This window comes from Pan paniscus, chromosome 20 (assembly GCF_029289425.2).
Source record: "Pan paniscus chromosome 20, NHGRI_mPanPan1-v2.0_pri, whole genome shotgun sequence".
In the NCBI taxonomy this organism is placed as follows: domain Eukaryota; kingdom Metazoa; phylum Chordata; class Mammalia; order Primates; family Hominidae; genus Pan; species Pan paniscus.
The window spans coordinates 64,717,009-64,732,638 of NC_073269.2; the positions used below are offsets into that span (position 1 = coordinate 64,717,009).

At 52.3% G+C, this 15,630-nt stretch overlaps 1 protein-coding gene across 3 annotated transcripts; it reads left to right on the plus strand.

Annotated features, from left to right (window-relative positions):
* Positions 1 to 9,270: 9,270 nt before the first annotated feature.
* ZNF324B (zinc finger protein 324B) lies at positions 9,271 to 15,487 on the plus strand. 3 transcript variants are annotated; one of them, XM_063600685.1, is made up of 4 exons: positions 9,271 to 9,378; positions 11,347 to 11,473; positions 11,879 to 11,995; positions 12,837 to 15,487. In XM_063600685.1, exons 2-4 carry the CDS (start codon positions 11,353 to 11,355, stop codon positions 14,231 to 14,233), a joined length of 1,635 nt encoding a protein of 544 aa, XP_063456755.1. In that variant the 5' UTR covers positions 9,271 to 9,378; positions 11,347 to 11,352; the 3' UTR covers positions 14,234 to 15,487. The 3 variants fall into 3 exon arrangements, with proteins under 3 accessions (XP_063456755.1, XP_057156664.2, XP_063456754.1); XM_057300681.2 differs by having other exon boundaries at positions 9,295 to 9,427; XM_063600684.1 differs by having other exon boundaries at positions 9,295 to 9,417.
* The last annotated feature ends 143 nt before the right edge of the window (positions 15,488 to 15,630 follow it).

Here is a 15,630-nt window from a genome sequence, read left to right on the forward strand (position 1 = left end):
AGAGCTTTGTACTCCAGTGCTCACTAGGTAAGGCTACTGTGTCTCCTCTTTCCCCTACACATGAAATCTAGGTTTTCCTCCGCCTTTCCATTGTTCCCTGTGGGAGGTGCTGCTGGCCCTGGCACTGGCCAGTGTCCTGCTGTGTCCGGAATTGTTTCCTTCCGCTGGGTTCTTGGTCTCGCTGACTTCAAGAATAAAGCTGCGGACCCTCGTGTTGAGTGTTACAGTTCTTAAAAATGTTGTGTCCGGAGTTTGTTCCTTCAGATGTTCAGATGTGTCTGGAGTTTTTTCCTTCTGGTGGGTTCATGGTCTTGCTGACTTCAGGAGTGAAGCTGCAGACCTTCGCAGTGAGTGTTACAGCTCTTAAAGGTGGCACATCCAGAGTTGTTCATTCCTCCTGGTGGGTTCGTGGTCTCACTGACCTCAGGAGTGAAGCTGCAGACCTTTGCAATGAGTGTTACAGCTCGTAAAGGTGGCGTGTCCAGTGCTGTTTGTTCCTCCCAGTGGGTTTGTGGTCTCGCTGGCTTCAGGAGTGAAGCTGCAGACCTTTGTGGTGAGTGTTATAGCTCATAAAGGTAGTGTGGACCCAAAGAGTGAGCAGCAGCAAGATTTATTGCGAAGAGCAAAAGAATAAAGCTTCTATAGCATGGAAGAGGATCCGCGGGTTGCCGCTGCTGGCTTGGGTGGCCAGCTTTTATTCTATTTGGCCCTGCCCACATCCTGCTGATTGGTCCATTTTACAGAGCACTGATTGGTCCATTTTACAGAGCACTGATTGGTCCATTTTTACAGAGTGCTGATTGGTGAGTTTACAAACCTATAGCTACACACAGAGTGCTGATTGGTGCATTTACAATCATTTAGCTAGACGGAAAAGTTTTCCAAGTCCCCAGCCGATTAGCTAGACACAGAGCGCTGATTGGTGCATTTACTAACCTTTAGGGAGACACAGAGCGCTGATTGGTGCATTTTTACAGAGTGCTGATTGGTGCGTTTACAAACCTTTAGCTAGACACAGAGCGCTGATTGGTGCGTTTGCAGTCCTTTAGCCAGACAGAAAAGTTCCCCAAGTCCCCACTGGACCCAGAAGCCCAGCTGGCTTCACCTTTCACTGCTACTTATCCCTGGCTGCTGCACAAACAACCCCCACACCTTCTTCCCTGGGATCTTGACAACCTTGTGAAGCCACAGTGATGGTCCCTGCACCCACTCCCACACCCTTGTCCAGCTCTAGAGGCCTCCTGTAGCCCAACCCACAAGCCACAAAATGAGGACCACCATGGCGGTGCCGGAAATCTCACCCCTCAATGCCCACCTGGAATCGGAAGTCTCAAAACCTGTGTAGCATATCACATGCAGCTGGGTCGTTTCCTGGCTAGGTTACCCTGTCAGGATCTGTGACTTTTCTGTCCTTTCTGCCACATTCCCTCACTCTAGTAGGAGTTTTCTGCCAGCTGTCCCTTGTGAGTCCCAGTGGGCACTGACATGGTCATTGATTGTGGGGTCACTGAGCATTGACTTTGTGAGGTTCAGTTCTTTCCAGCTATATACCTGCACAGGTGATCTTCACCTACGGTGGTTTGTCATGGGGTGGATCACCTTGACGTGGGCTGCCTTCTCACAAACCACTTGATGAGAGCTGTATAGGATCACTGCCACCACCCCCGCCATGTGATCACCTAACTAGAACAAATGAAGAGACCTGGCTGGTGGACAGGGTGGCTTGAATTAGGCCATGGACAGAGAGGCCCCATGGTGCATCAGTTCTGTTGAGTGGAAGACAGCTGTGGCAGAGCTGTTGGCAGTGCCCTGGTGGCTCACCTGGTACCTGAGTTGTGCCCTCTGTTGTCCTGGCACCAGGATGTATAGCTGTGCCTTTTAAAAAATTTTTTCCTGACCTTCTTCTGACACTCTATCCTACTTTGCCCTGACTCCTGTTCCCTGGATGGCTTCCTCTCTGTCTTCCAAGATTCACTCTTTCCCCTTCTCCCCTCCTCCCCTCCAGTGGCCAGGTCTTCTACCATTGGCCTTCCTTTAATGTGTCTTGAACGGATAATGTATCTTTAAATAGTTGTTATCTGCACATGGTGGCTCATAACTACAGTCCCAACTACTTGGGATGCTGAGGCAGGAGGAGCGCTTGAGACCAGGAGTTTGAGTACAGCTTGGGCAACATAACGAGATCCTATCTCTAAAATAAATAAATAAATACATAGATACCTAAATAGTTTTTGAAAACTTCTTCTTCCATGAGACTGGCTTGTTCCATTTGAGGAGTATGGGCATAGGTGTCAATGGTTCAAGACCTGGACTTCGCTCACTGCATGGTACTGGCCTGTCACCAGACACTAGGGCCCTGCAGCTCCACATTTTGCAGCACCTACAGAGAACTGACACTGAAGAGATAGCTGATAAATACACAGCATATGGAAAGGTGTTTGAGGGGAAGCAAGCCTTTTCTCCTACCAAAAAACTTCACAGTGGAAAAAATTGCAAGTGTATTATGAGCATGGGAAGGCCTTCACTTTTGTCTTCATCCTGAGAAAGGAGGAGTACATGCACATCTTCAAAGGGCCTTACAAGTGTAGTAACATGGGGAATCCTCCAGCCAGAACTCTACCTCCTTTGAGCACCAACATGTTCACCCCAGAGAAAGTCCCCATAAGCGCAAGGAGTGTGGTCCAGCCATGAGCAAAATTTTGCAAAACTCTCCTCTGTATCAAAATGGTCATACCCTAATGAAGGACTCCTAAGTTCAGGGAATGTGGGGCACTGCCAGCTGTCCTGGTGGCTTCCCTGGTACCTGACTTGAGGTTCATACATGTTATATTCAGAGTTCTGCTTTCATTAGCAAAAACAAATTAACACCGGAAAATGGTTGTACAAATGCAATAACTACATGAAAGCTTTCAGTGAAATATGAAACCTCATCCTGCAGAATTCTCATCAGAGAGGCCCAGTGCATGCAGCTAATGTTGGAAAGCCTATTCTCAATTTTAATCCTATTTAGCACCAGCAATTTACAGCATTGTGAGTGTAGCATGTAGGAGAGCAAAAAATTGCAGCTCCTGCCTTGATGTGCACAAAGTGATTCACACTGGAAAAACCCTCTATGAGTGCAGCCAGCATGGGAGAGCATCGGCCACAGCTCCTGCCTTGCTTGGCACCAGAAACTTCACCCTGGAGAAAAGCCTTTTGATTATAGTAAATGTAGGAAAGTCTTCGCCTCCTTTATTTAGTATAAAAGAATTCACACTGGCCGGGTGTGGTGGCTCATGCCTGTAATCCCAGCACTTTGGGAGGCTAAGGCAGGGGGATCACCTGAGGTCAGGAGTTTGAGACCAACCTGGCTAACATGGCAAACCCCCTCTTTACAAAAAATACAAAAATCAGCTGGGCATGGTAACGCGCATCTGTAATCCCAGCTACACCAGAGGCTGAGGCAGGAGAATTGCTTGACCTCAGGGGGCGGAGGTTGCAGTGAGCTGAGTTAGAGCCACTGCACCCCAGCCTGGGTGACAGAGCAAGACCCTGTCTCCCTCACCAAAAACAAACAAACAAACAAACAAAAAACACAGCTGGGTGCGGTGGCTCACGCCTGTAATCCCAGCACTTTGGGAGGCCGAGGGAGGCAGATCATTTGAGGTCAGGAGTTTGAGACCAGCCTGGCCAACATGATGAAACCCTGTCTCTACTAAAAACAGAAAAATTAGCCGGGCATGGTGGCAGGCACCTGTAATCCCAGTTACTCAGGAGGCTGAGGCAGGAGAATCACTTGATTCTGGAAGGCGGAGATTGCAGTGAGCCAAGATCATGCCACTGCACTCCAACCTGGGCAACAGAGCGAAACTCCATCTCAAAAAACAAACAAACAAACAAAACAAAACCCAGTCCTACATGAGTAGCCTTCAGCCACAGCTAAACCTTGTGTAGAAGGATTCCTCCCTGAGGAGACACTCCATGATGGCCCTGCATGTGGAGAAGCTGACAGAACCCATGTTGTACTTTGCAACCCGCTGAGGGACCTTGGCAGAGCTATCACACCACTGGGTCCTGTGGTGGAAGCCCATCTCTGTTTTATGGTGACTTCCCAGTTGCTCAATGTAAGTCACTCCCTGTTTCCTGTTTATACTACCTTGGAGGGATGGTAGGGGCCTTGCACACATTGGGGTGGTATCATGCTCACTCATGATGGGGTTTGACATGGACATGACCCCGTTCCAAGCAAGGAGCCTGATTGGATAATTTCTTTCTTTCTTTCTTTTTTTTTTTTTGAGATGGAGTCTTTCTCTGTCACCAGGCTGGAGTGCAGTGGTGCGATCTCAGCTCACTGCAACCTCCGCCTCCCGGGTTCAAGAGATTCCCCTGCCTCAGCCTCCCAAGTAGCTGGAATTACAGTCACATGCCACCTCGCCCGGCTAATTTTTTGTATTTTAGTAGAGACAGGGTTTCACCATGTTGGCCAAGATGGTCTCGATCTCCTGACCTCGTGATCCACCCACCTCGGCCTCCCAAAGTGCTGGGATTACAGGCATGAGCCACTGCACCCGACCTCTCTCCTTTTGTCTTTTCTTTTTTCTTTTCTTTTCTTCTTTCCTTTCCTTTCCTTTGCTTTCCTTTCCTTTTCTTTCTCGTCCTTTCTTTTCTTTTCTCTCTTTCTTTTTTTTGAGGTAGAGTCTCACTCTGGTGCTCAGGCTGGAGTGCAGTGGCATGATTTCAGCTCACTGCAACCTCTGCCTCCCGGTTTCAAGCAATTCTTCTGTCTCAGCCTCCCAAATAGCTGGACTTACAGGCGTGTGCCACCATGCCTGGCTAATTTTTGTATTTTTACTAGAGACGGAGTTTCACCATATATTGGCCAGGCTGGTCTCAAACTCCTGACCTCAAGTGATCTGCCTGCCTCGGCCTCCCAAAGTGCTGGGATTACTGGCGTGAGCCACCATGCCCGGCCGACAATGCAGGAGCTTAACCAAAGGACCACGTTGGCTAGGGTCAATCAGCTGCCCCAGGTGACCACCCTTAGTGCTAATCCTGTGCAGGGTAGGGGTCTGAGCCAAAAAGAGGAGGCTCTTGTGTGTACAGAAGGCAATTTGTTGCTATTTTTATTTCATGCCCAATTCATTAAGAATGTTTCAAACAATTAGCATTTTTCTAAGTATTAAGTAATTAACATTTGCCTGAAGAATTACACATTAGATGGATAATGTAAAAATAAAGTGTTTAAGAAGTTAAATGTCTCCAAACATTAAACATTACTTGAGATTGGACATGATGGGTCATGACTGTAATCCTAGCAGTTTGGGAGGCTGAGGCAGGTGGATTGCTTGAGTACAGAAGTTCGAGACCAACCTGAGAAACATGGTGAAACCCCGTTTCTACAAAAAAAGTAAATAAAATTAGCCAGGTGATATGGTTTGGCTGTGTCCCCACCCAAATCTCATCTTGAATTGTAACTCCCATAATTCCCACATGTTGTGGGAGGGACCCAGTGGGAGATAAGTGAGTCATGGGGACAGTTTCCCCACACTGTTCTCGTGGTAGTGAATAAGTCTCAAGAGACCTGATGGTTTTATAAGGGGTTTCCTCTTTTGCTTGGCTCTCATTTGCTCTTACCTGCCACCATGTAAGACAGGGCTTTCACCTTCTGCCATGATTGTGAGGCCTCCCAGCCACATGGAACTGTGAGTCCATTAAACCTCTTTGTCTTCATAAATTACCCAGTCTCAAGTATGTCCTTATCAGCAATGTGAAAACAGATGAATATAGTAAATTGGTAGAGTGGGGTACTGCTATAAAGATACCCGAAAATGTGGAGGCAACTTTGGAATTGGGTAACAGGCAGAGGTTGGAACAGTTTGGAAGCCTCAGAAGAAGACAGGAAAATGTGGGAATGTTTGGAACTTCCTAGAGACTTGTTGAATGGCTTTGACCAAAATGCTGATAATGATATGGGCAATGAACTCCAGGCTGAGGTAGTCTCAAATGGAGATGAAGTTGTTGGGAACTGGAGTAAAGGTGATGCTTGCTATGTTTTAGCAAAGAGACTGGTGGCATTTTGCCCCTGCTGTAGAGATTTGTGGAACTTTGGATTTGAGGGAGATGACTTAAAGTATCTGGTCTGGGTGCAGTGGCTCATGCCTGTAATCCCAGCACTTTGGGAGGCTGAGGCAGGTGGATCATGAGGTCAGGAGATCAAGACCATCCTGGCTAACATGGTGAAACCCCGTCTCTACTAAAAAAATACAAAGAAATTAGCCTGGCATGATGGCGGGCGCCTGTAGTCCCAGCTACTCAGGAGGCTGAGGCAGGAGACTGGCATGAACCTAGGAGGCGGAGCTTGCAGTGAGCCAAGATTGCAACAGTGCACTGCAGCCTGGGTGACAGAGCAAGACTCCATCTCAAAAAAAATAAAAATAAAAATAAAGTATCTGGTGGAAGAAATTTCTAAGCAGCAAAGCATTCAAGAGGTGACTTTGAATTGTTAAAAGCATTCAGTTTTAAAAGGGAAATACAGCATAAAAGTTCAGAAAATTTGCAGCCTGACCATGCAACAGAAAAGAAAAACATATTTTCTGTGGAGAAATTCAAGAAATTTGCATAAGTAACCAGGAGTCAAATGTTAATCGCCCGGACAATGGGGAAAATATCTCCAGGACATGTCAGAGACCTTTGTGGCAGCCCTTCCCATCACAGGCCCAGAGGCCTAGGAGGAAAAAATGGTTTCGTGCGCTCCCCCTGCTGTGTGCAGCCTACAGACTTGGTGCCCTGCATCCCAGCTGCTTGATCCATGGCTAAAAGGAGCCAAGGTACAGCTTAGGCTGTGGCTTCAGAGGGTGCAAACCTCAAGCCTTGGCAGCTCCCATGTGGTGTTGAGCCTGTGGGTGCACAGAACTCAAGAACTGAGGTTTGGGAACCTCCACCTAGATTTCAGAAGATGTATGGAAATGCCCAGATTTGGAGCAGGCAAAAGTTTGCTGCAGGGGCAGGGCCCTCATGGAGAACCTCTGGTAGGGCAGTGCTGAAAGGAAATGTGGGGTTGAAGACCCCACACTGAGTCCCCACTAGGGTACTGCCTAGTGGAGCTGTGAGAAGGGGGCCACCATCCTCCAGACTCCAGAATGGTAGATACAACCAACAGCTTGGACCACGCACCCGGAAAAGTCACAGACACTCAACACCAGCCCATGAAAGCAGCTGGGAGGGAGGCTGTACCCTGCAAAGCCACAGAGCTGCAGCTGCCCAAGACCATGGGAAACCACTGCTTGTATCAGCGTGACCTGGATGTGAGACATGGAGTCAGAGGAGATTATTTTGGAACTTTAAGATTCGACTGTCCTGCTGCATTTCAGACTTTCATGGGGCCTTTAACCCCTTTCTTTTGGCCAATTTCTCCCATTTGGAATGGGTGTATTTATCCAACGGCTGTACCCCAATTGTATCTAGGAAGTGACTAACTTGCTTTTGATTTTACAGGCTCATAGGAAGAAGGGAATTGCCTTGTCTCAGATGAGATTTTGGACTGTGGACTTTTGAGCTAATGCTGAAATAAGTAGACTTTGGGGGACTGTTGGGAAGGCACGATTGGTTCTGAAATGTGAGCACGAGATTTGGGAGGGGCGAGGAGCAGAATGATATGGTTTGGCTGTGTCCCCAACCAAATCTCATTTTGAATTGTAGCTTTCATAATTCCCATATGTTGTGGAAGGGGCCCCAGTTAGAGGTAACCGAATCATGGGGACAGTTTCCCCCATACTATTCTTGTGGTAGTGAGTAAGTCTCACGAGATCTGATGGTTTCATAAGGGGTTTCCTCTTTTGCTTGACTCTCATTTGCTCTTGCCTGCTGCCATGTAAGACGTGCCTTTCACCTTCTGCCATGATTGTGAGGCCTCTCCAGCCACGTGGAACTATGAGTCCACTAAACCTCTTTTTCTTTATAAATTACCCAGTCTCAGATATGTCTTTATCAGCAACGTGAAAACAGACTAATACACCAGGCATCGTGGCTCCTGCCTGTAGTTCCAGCTACTTGGGAGGCTGAAGTTGGAGGACTGTTTGAGCATGGGAGGCAGAGGTTGCAGTGACCCGAGTATGCACCACTGCACTCCATCCTGGGTAACAGAGTGAGACCCTGTCTAAAAAAAAAAAAAAAAAAAGTAAAAAAAAAATTGCTTGAAATGTTAATAATGCCTCTAAGCATTTGATTAAATCACAATAGTACTTAAGTGTTCTTAAATTCTTTCAAAGCAGGAAAAATTTAAATAAAAACATTCAAAAATTGTCGAGCTATCTTACACTATAGGGATCTACAAGTAGAATCAATTCTGTGGACAGTTATAGCTGACAGTAGACAGATATTTATAGATGGAGGTGGGTATAGAGGAAGACAAAATGAATTAACGTACTTGACATCTGAGAACTGTCTAAGGATCCTAAAAACAAGACCCTCACAGGGAAGCAACAAAGAGAGAATTGTTTATTCTCTGCCAACAACATGGTCAGTCTACATTGAGACTGCCCTGCCTTTTGTTGTTATGTGTCAAAGACACTTAGATTGGTCCAGAGAAAAAAGGAACAAAGCATCCGTGTTGTGATGTGTGGGGCAAAGCAAGAACTAGATGGTCTAAGGACAAGCAAGGCTGGGGAATTACCTTCTGCTCGTCCAAGTTACAAGGAAAACAAGTTTTGGGCGAGCGTCCAAGAACAATCACAGACTCAAGACAAATGACAAGCGGGTACTGTCATTACAGGCTGAGAATTCTTGGTGTAGAGGTTGAAAAACGGACCTTAAACCTTTACGGGACACTGACACACAGAGAGATCAAACCGGCGCCCAGGACGCACAGTCAGTGAGAGGCAGAGCTGGGAAGGGAACCCGGAGCTCCAGGCATCGGCTCCTCCACCTACACCTGCCCTACCCGGTGCGTTTTCTCCTCCGTGCTACCTGCTGGTGTTGCCTTCTGGAACCTCCGCAGTTTCTGCTTTCACACCTGCAGGGTTTAGTCTCCAGGGCTGCTTAGGTGGGTGCCAGGAACTGGGAATCCCCAACGCGGGACAACCTGCCGGGCGACTCAACCAGTGCCACGGAGCCCTTGGAAACCCGCGGCAGCTGCGCTACTCCATTTCCAGGCGCCCAGCGCGGCGGCGCTTAGCCGTTGCCATGGAGACTGGTAATGGCCCCGCCTCCACGCCGAAAAACAGGCAGGAACCACATAACCCAGAAGGCTGTGCGCAAGCGTCTGCGCGCGTATTGGGGCAATGTGAGCTCTGGGGGCTGGACTTCCGGCGTTGGGACTGTCACTTGGCTGCTTGCGTCAGGCCACACCGGTGGTCTGGGCTGTGGCGCGCGGGTCGGGGCCCGAGGCGGGCGGCCAGGAAGGTACGGACCACGAGCAGCCGGCCGCGCCCCCAAGCCTCGGTATCTTCGAGTATGACGTGGTCGGCCCGGGGGCGGTCGGGCCCCGGCGGGAACCACGCGTTCTCCCGCCCCGCGGAAGCCCAGGAGGCAGCGCATTGGGCATTCTGCGCCCATGACTGCCGGGCAGGCTGAGGCGCGGGGCAGCCGCGGGACGCTGCTGGCGGGGATGGCGGTCCTGGGTGGTCCATGCCTTTCTTCCCTCCCAGTTGCGGGTTCCGCTGGCGGCGGTGGCGCTGACAAGCCCGCGCCGGGGGGGCGGGGGAGTCCCTGCTCACACAGACCGCGCCCTCACGGAGGGAGGCCGCTTCCTAGACCTCGCCTAGTCGTCTTTCCTCTCCCTGGCCTGGGGGGTTGCGGGGGTCAGTGCAAACTCCTGTGTCCAGGGCACTGGTGAGCTCCCGACTTCCGGCAGCCAGGGGGCTGAGGTCCTGAAGGAGGCTCCGAGGGGAGAGTCCTGTGTGTGCAAAACCTGGGAGGGGAGCCGAAGCCCAGGTGCTTCTGGGACTGAGCGCTCTCGATGTGGAGCTGGAGGAGAGGGGATGCGTGCGGCTGCAGTAGCAGGCGAGGGAGTGGGCTTTATCTCGAGGGCGTCGGGAGACATAGAAATTTTTGAACAGAATCAGGATATCCTCTGAGTTGGGACTTTAAAACGGTTCCACCGTTTGTTGCGTGGAGAACAGACATGCAGGGGTGTCGGCATGAAGGGAAGAACCGACTGCCACAGTCTGGGCAGCAATGGAGGTGGGCGACCAGGTGAATTCTGGTGGATCTGCGGATGCATCAGGTGTGGGCTGTTTGAAGAACTAAGTACCCCATGTTGTTCAGCCTGAGCGCCTGGAAGAAGAGAGCTGCTGTAGATAGAAAGGAGAATTGAAAGGAAAGCAGGTTTCCTTCAGGGGAAAGCTCAAGAGTCTGGGATGTCCCAGGTTGGTCATGTCACTGGACCTGACGTTGTTGGTGTCCTGGGCTGAGGACAGGGCCTATAAACTGGACTGAAGAAGGCGATGAGCAGTCAGGCGTGCGGAGTTACAGCTTGAGGGTAAAGAAAACCGGCTGGGGTGCCTGAGGCTATCAGGGGAGGAGTTCGGCAGGTGGCTGAGTAGGAGAGGGTGGCAGCAATGTGGGAAAGAAATTGAGGGAGCGCTGAGATCGAGACCATCCTGGCTCACACGGTGAAACCCGGTCTGTACTAAAAATCCAAAAAAATTAGCCAGGTGTGGTGGCGGGAGGCTGAGGCAGGAGAATGGCGTGAACCCGGGAGCCGGAGCTTGCAGTGAGCCGAGATTGCCCCACTGCACTCCAGCCTGGGTGACGGAGTGAGACTCTGTCTCCAAAAATAAAATTAAAAAAAAAAAAAAAGAAATTGAGGAGGGGGCACCATGTGGAGGGAGGAAGGGATTGAGTTCCCCTGTGTTCACAGGTTCTTGGGGCTGCACCCCTATGACGACTGGTGGGGATCATCCAGTCCCTCAGGCTGGATGAGCAGCCTGGAAATGTCAGGCAAGCGCAGCAGGGGAAGGTCTCAGTGATGGGCATGCCTGGGGGGTCCACAGCTGGGACTTACACCGTTGCTTATTACAAAAGCAAGAAGGGCACATCTGGGGAGGGTCATGAATGGTCATGCTGAGTCATGAGTGGATATTTGGGGCTGCCCTTGGTGTGGCAGCTAAGGGCCCAGCCAGGGCTTGCTCTAGCCTGCTTGTGTAGGGGTGGCCAGTGGGGAAGTCAAGAAGCCATCTGGGGCCTGGACCAGGAGGGTAGAGGGGAGGGGTCCCAGACAGGTGAGGGAAGTGCCACCTGAAGATAATCCCGGGGTGGAACCCAAGGAAGGAGGGACACTGGGGGAGGTGACTGTTGGGATGGGGAGCTTGGTCCTGGCTCACAGCCATACCTTAGACCATGCCTACCTCCACCTCCCTGCTGTTTTAGGACCTGATGACCTTCGAGGATGTGGCCGTGTACTTCTCCCAGGAGGAGTGGGGGCTCCTGGACACAACGCAGAGGGCCCTGTACCGCCACGTGATGCTGGAAAACTTCACACTTGTGACCTCACTTGGTAAGGCCCTGGGTGCTCCATGAAAAGTGCACTTGGTGACAATCAGGACTGCCTCTTCACTTCCCTCCTGGTTGATGAGCAGGATCACATCTGGCCAGGGCCACATGGAACAAGGGTCTGGTCCTGTAGACATGCAGTTTGGTTGGGTCAGCCACTCCTTGCCGCCCTGTCCAGCTGTGGCCTCTCTCATGCCTGGGCTCAGTCCCGTTGCTTTGGTGCTCTGGGCACAGTTGCTGCTCTGGGGACACATGAGCTATTCCTATGAGCCCCTTGCCCTGTGCTATCTTTAGATTCTCCCAGTTGCACAGATAACTGTCTATTTCCATGAAGCCCTGATTCCTGCTGTCTGTTGGGAGGTGGGTTGTCTTGACCTGGGGCTGGGCTCTCACCTGCTCCTCCTCACAGGACTCTCCACCTCCCGACCTCATGTGGTCATTCAACTTGAGCGTGGCGAGGAGCCCTGGGTTCCCAGTGGAAAGGACATGACCCTGGCCAGGAATACCTACGGGAGGCTCAACTCTGGTGAGTGGGAGCTCAGGTGGGGTGAACTCAGGGCCAACCTGTGGCCAAGCCCATGTCCCTGCTTTTCTGACTCTGGAAACACATCCTCCTCTCCTGCCTCCTACCTGACTCCCTTCTCTTCCATCATCAGCATCTCCTGGAGGCTGCTGCCTTAGTAGGTGCCCTTGAAGGGAGAGCTCCAAGGGCACAGGAGCTGGGTTCACACAGAAGGGCCTACCTTCAGCTGGGCTGTGTGGCCTTGAACCCTCCACAACTAGCAGCCATTATTGATAGGTATTTATTTCGCCCATCATTTATCTTTGTATTCATCAAATGTTTCCTGAGGGCTTGTGGGCATTGTAGACACAGCCTTGACCAGGACACTCATGGTCCTGCCTTTGTGGGGCTGATGGTGCTAGGGGAGATGCAGTGAGTAAGTAGGATTCAGGAGTGCAGTCTTGAGCATTGGTTGGAGGTCATTGCAAGAGCAGGTTTGGGAGTAGGTGCCCGAGACGGGGCACCACGGGAGAAGGGAGTGAGCTATGGAAAGGGAGGGGGTGGAACAGCCAGTGTGGAGACGTGGGTGGCACACAGCAGCTGCCTCAGTTTTTCTCAGCTTCACATCCTGGGTGTCTGGGGGCAGCCGCCTTGATCTTGGGAGTCCCCACTGCAGTCAGTGCCACACTTGTCAGGGCAGATGCTTCCTCCAAACCCCAGTCCCTCCTGCAGAGCCAGCCTCACCTCTTCTTTTTCCCTAAGCTTTTGTCCCGGCTCCTGGGTTCCCCCTTGCCTGTCCACTTAGCCTGCCCTGGTCCTCTCCTAACCAGGATGCCCCAGGCAACCACCGTTTCTCTGCGTTTAGGTTCCTGGAGTTTGACAGAGGATGGAGATGTTTCTGGAGAATGGCCACGAGCTTTCCCAGATACCCCACCTGGGATGACTACTAGCGTCTTCCCCGTTGCCAGTGCCTGCCACAGTGTAAAAAGCCTGCAGCGACAACCGGGTGCCTCCCCATCTCAGGAGAGAAAACCCACGGGGGTGTCGGTGATCTACTGGGAGAGGCTCCTGCTAGGCTCGCGCAGTGACCAGGCCGGCATCAGCCTGCGACTGACCTCCCCACTCAGGCCCCCCAAGAGCAGCCGGCCCAGGGAAAAGACCTTCACAGAGTACCGGGTGCCTGGGAGGCAGCCCAGGACGCCTGAGCGGCAGAAGCCATGTGCACAGGAGGTCCCTGGGAGAGCCTTCGGGAATGCCTCGGACCTGAAGGCCGCCAGTGGTGGCAGGGATCGCAGAATGGGTGCAGCTTGGCAGGAGCCTCATAGACTCCTCGGTGGCCAGGAGCCCTCGACCTGGGACGAGCTGGGCGAGGCTCTCTCCGCTGGGGAGAAGTCCTTCGAATGCAGGGCGTGCAGCAAAGTGTTCGTGAAGAGCTCCGACCTCCTCAAGCACCTACGCACCCACACCGGGGAGCGGCCCTACGAGTGCGCCCAGTGCGGCAAGGCCTTCAGCCAGACGTCGCACTTGACGCAGCACCAGCGCATCCACAGCGGCGAGACGCCCTACGCGTGCCCCGTGTGCGGCAAGGCCTTCCGGCATAGCTCCTCGCTGGTGCGGCACCAGCGCATCCACACGGCCGAGAAGTCTTTCCGCTGCTCCGAGTGCGGCAAGGCCTTCAGCCACGGCTCCAACCTCAGCCAGCACCGCAAGATCCACGCGGGTGGGCGTCCTTATGCCTGCGCACAGTGTGGCCGCCGCTTCTGCCGCAACTCGCACCTGATCCAGCACGAGCGTACGCACACAGGCGAGAAGCCCTTCGTGTGCGCGCTCTGCGGTGCCGCCTTCAGCCAGGGCTCCTCGCTCTTTTTGCACCAGCGCGTGCACACAGGCGAGAAGCCCTTCGCCTGCGCCCAGTGCGGCCGCTCCTTTAGCCGCAGCTCCAACCTCACCCAGCACCAGCTTCTGCACACGGGCGAGCGGCCCTTCCGCTGCGTGGACTGTGGCAAGGGTTTCGCCAAGGGCGCCGTGCTGCTCAGCCATCGGCGCATTCACACGGGCGAGAAGCCCTTCGTGTGCACACATTGTGGCCGCGCCTTCCGTGAGCGCCCTGCCCTCTTGCACCACCAGAGGATCCACACCACAGAGAAGACCAATGCCGCAGCACCAGACCGCACCCCAGGGCCAGGTTTCCTTCAGGGACATCATCGGAAGGTGCGCCGGGGAGGGAAGCCAAGCCCAGTCCTGAAGCCAGCGAAGGTCTGAGGTCACAGGTCGCAGCCCAACCCTTTCTTGGCCTTCTGTGAATCCCTTCCACAGCTAAAGGGTCCGAGTGCTCTTCAGATCCACGATGGGGAAAAGCTCTGTGCCTGAGAGTCAGGGACGAGCGAGACCCTTTGGCTGTGGTTCCATTTGCAGGTGGGGACAGGATTTGCCAGTTTAGTCATAGCTCACACCTCCATCCTCAAAGAGGTAACACTGCAGAAACATCAGAGGGAGGACATGTCAGCTGGAACTCTGGTGGGGCTGAGGCTGTAGTTGGGGCCATAGGAGGCCGACAAAGGCAGCGCTGCATGGTGGTGCTACTTCATGTGTTATGAGAGTGGATGCTGAGGTGAGGGGGATGCGGACATGGGGTAGGATGACCTAGAGAAACTTATGATGTCTGCACACAAACTGGCCGCTAGACGGACGCTGAGGACATTTTCCCCCTGAGGCCTCTATTCAAGGCTTCCTGGGGGCCATCTCAGCAAACAGGAGACTACAGGGGACTGGGGATCAGGGTGTGGCCTGTGAGTGTCAGCCTCCTCCTCGGAAAAAGAAAAGCTTTGGGTCAACTCAGCATCATGTTTGCAGATGCTGACAGACGGGATCCTAATGAGAGTCAATGTGTGCTCACTGCCAGCTCCTGGGCTGTGCTCTGGTCAGCCAGGTGTGAGGGCCTGGCCTGGGGTCACACAGCTGACTCAGGAGAGGAATGCCCATGGTTCTCAGCATTGGAAGGACAAACCTAGGATGATGGCTTTCCAGTGGCACTCGTTCGGGTTTTCGTCCAAGTCTCAGCTTGGCCAAGGCCTGTCGCTCACTCATTTACAAAAGTCGATGTGAGAAGGAGCCTTTACACCTGTGGGGACAGTGATAGCTTCGGAGCAGATAAGGTGGAGCTGCTCATTTTTGCTGGATTTGGTGGCCGCTCCCCGCCCCCACCCCACCCCCTCCATCTCACCTTTCCCTTGTTATGCCTCCTCAATTGGAGGCTGGACAGAGAGCTGAATAAGAAGGACTTGCCATTACCTAAGGCCATGTGTGACAGCCTCCTGAGGACCTCCCCAACCCAGTGTGATGGGCCTGCATGGCAGAGACAAAAGGGTAGACTGGGGGTCATTTGCTTCCTGTGGCCTTAAGCCTACTAGGCCCCATCCCTACCTGAGACCTCACCTCCAAGGAAATTAATGGTCTTTTCAATGGGGGAAAAAAAAGACTAGTATTTGCAACTTAAAATAGATGTAGTTTCCTTTACAGCCGTGTGGACCTCCACAGCACAGCCTCCTGTCTCTATTCCAGGGTATGATTCAGTTGTTTGATTGTTTTTGAGACAGAGTCTCAAGGCAACTCTTCTTGCCCAGGCTGGAGTGCAATGGCACAATCTCGGCTCACCGCAA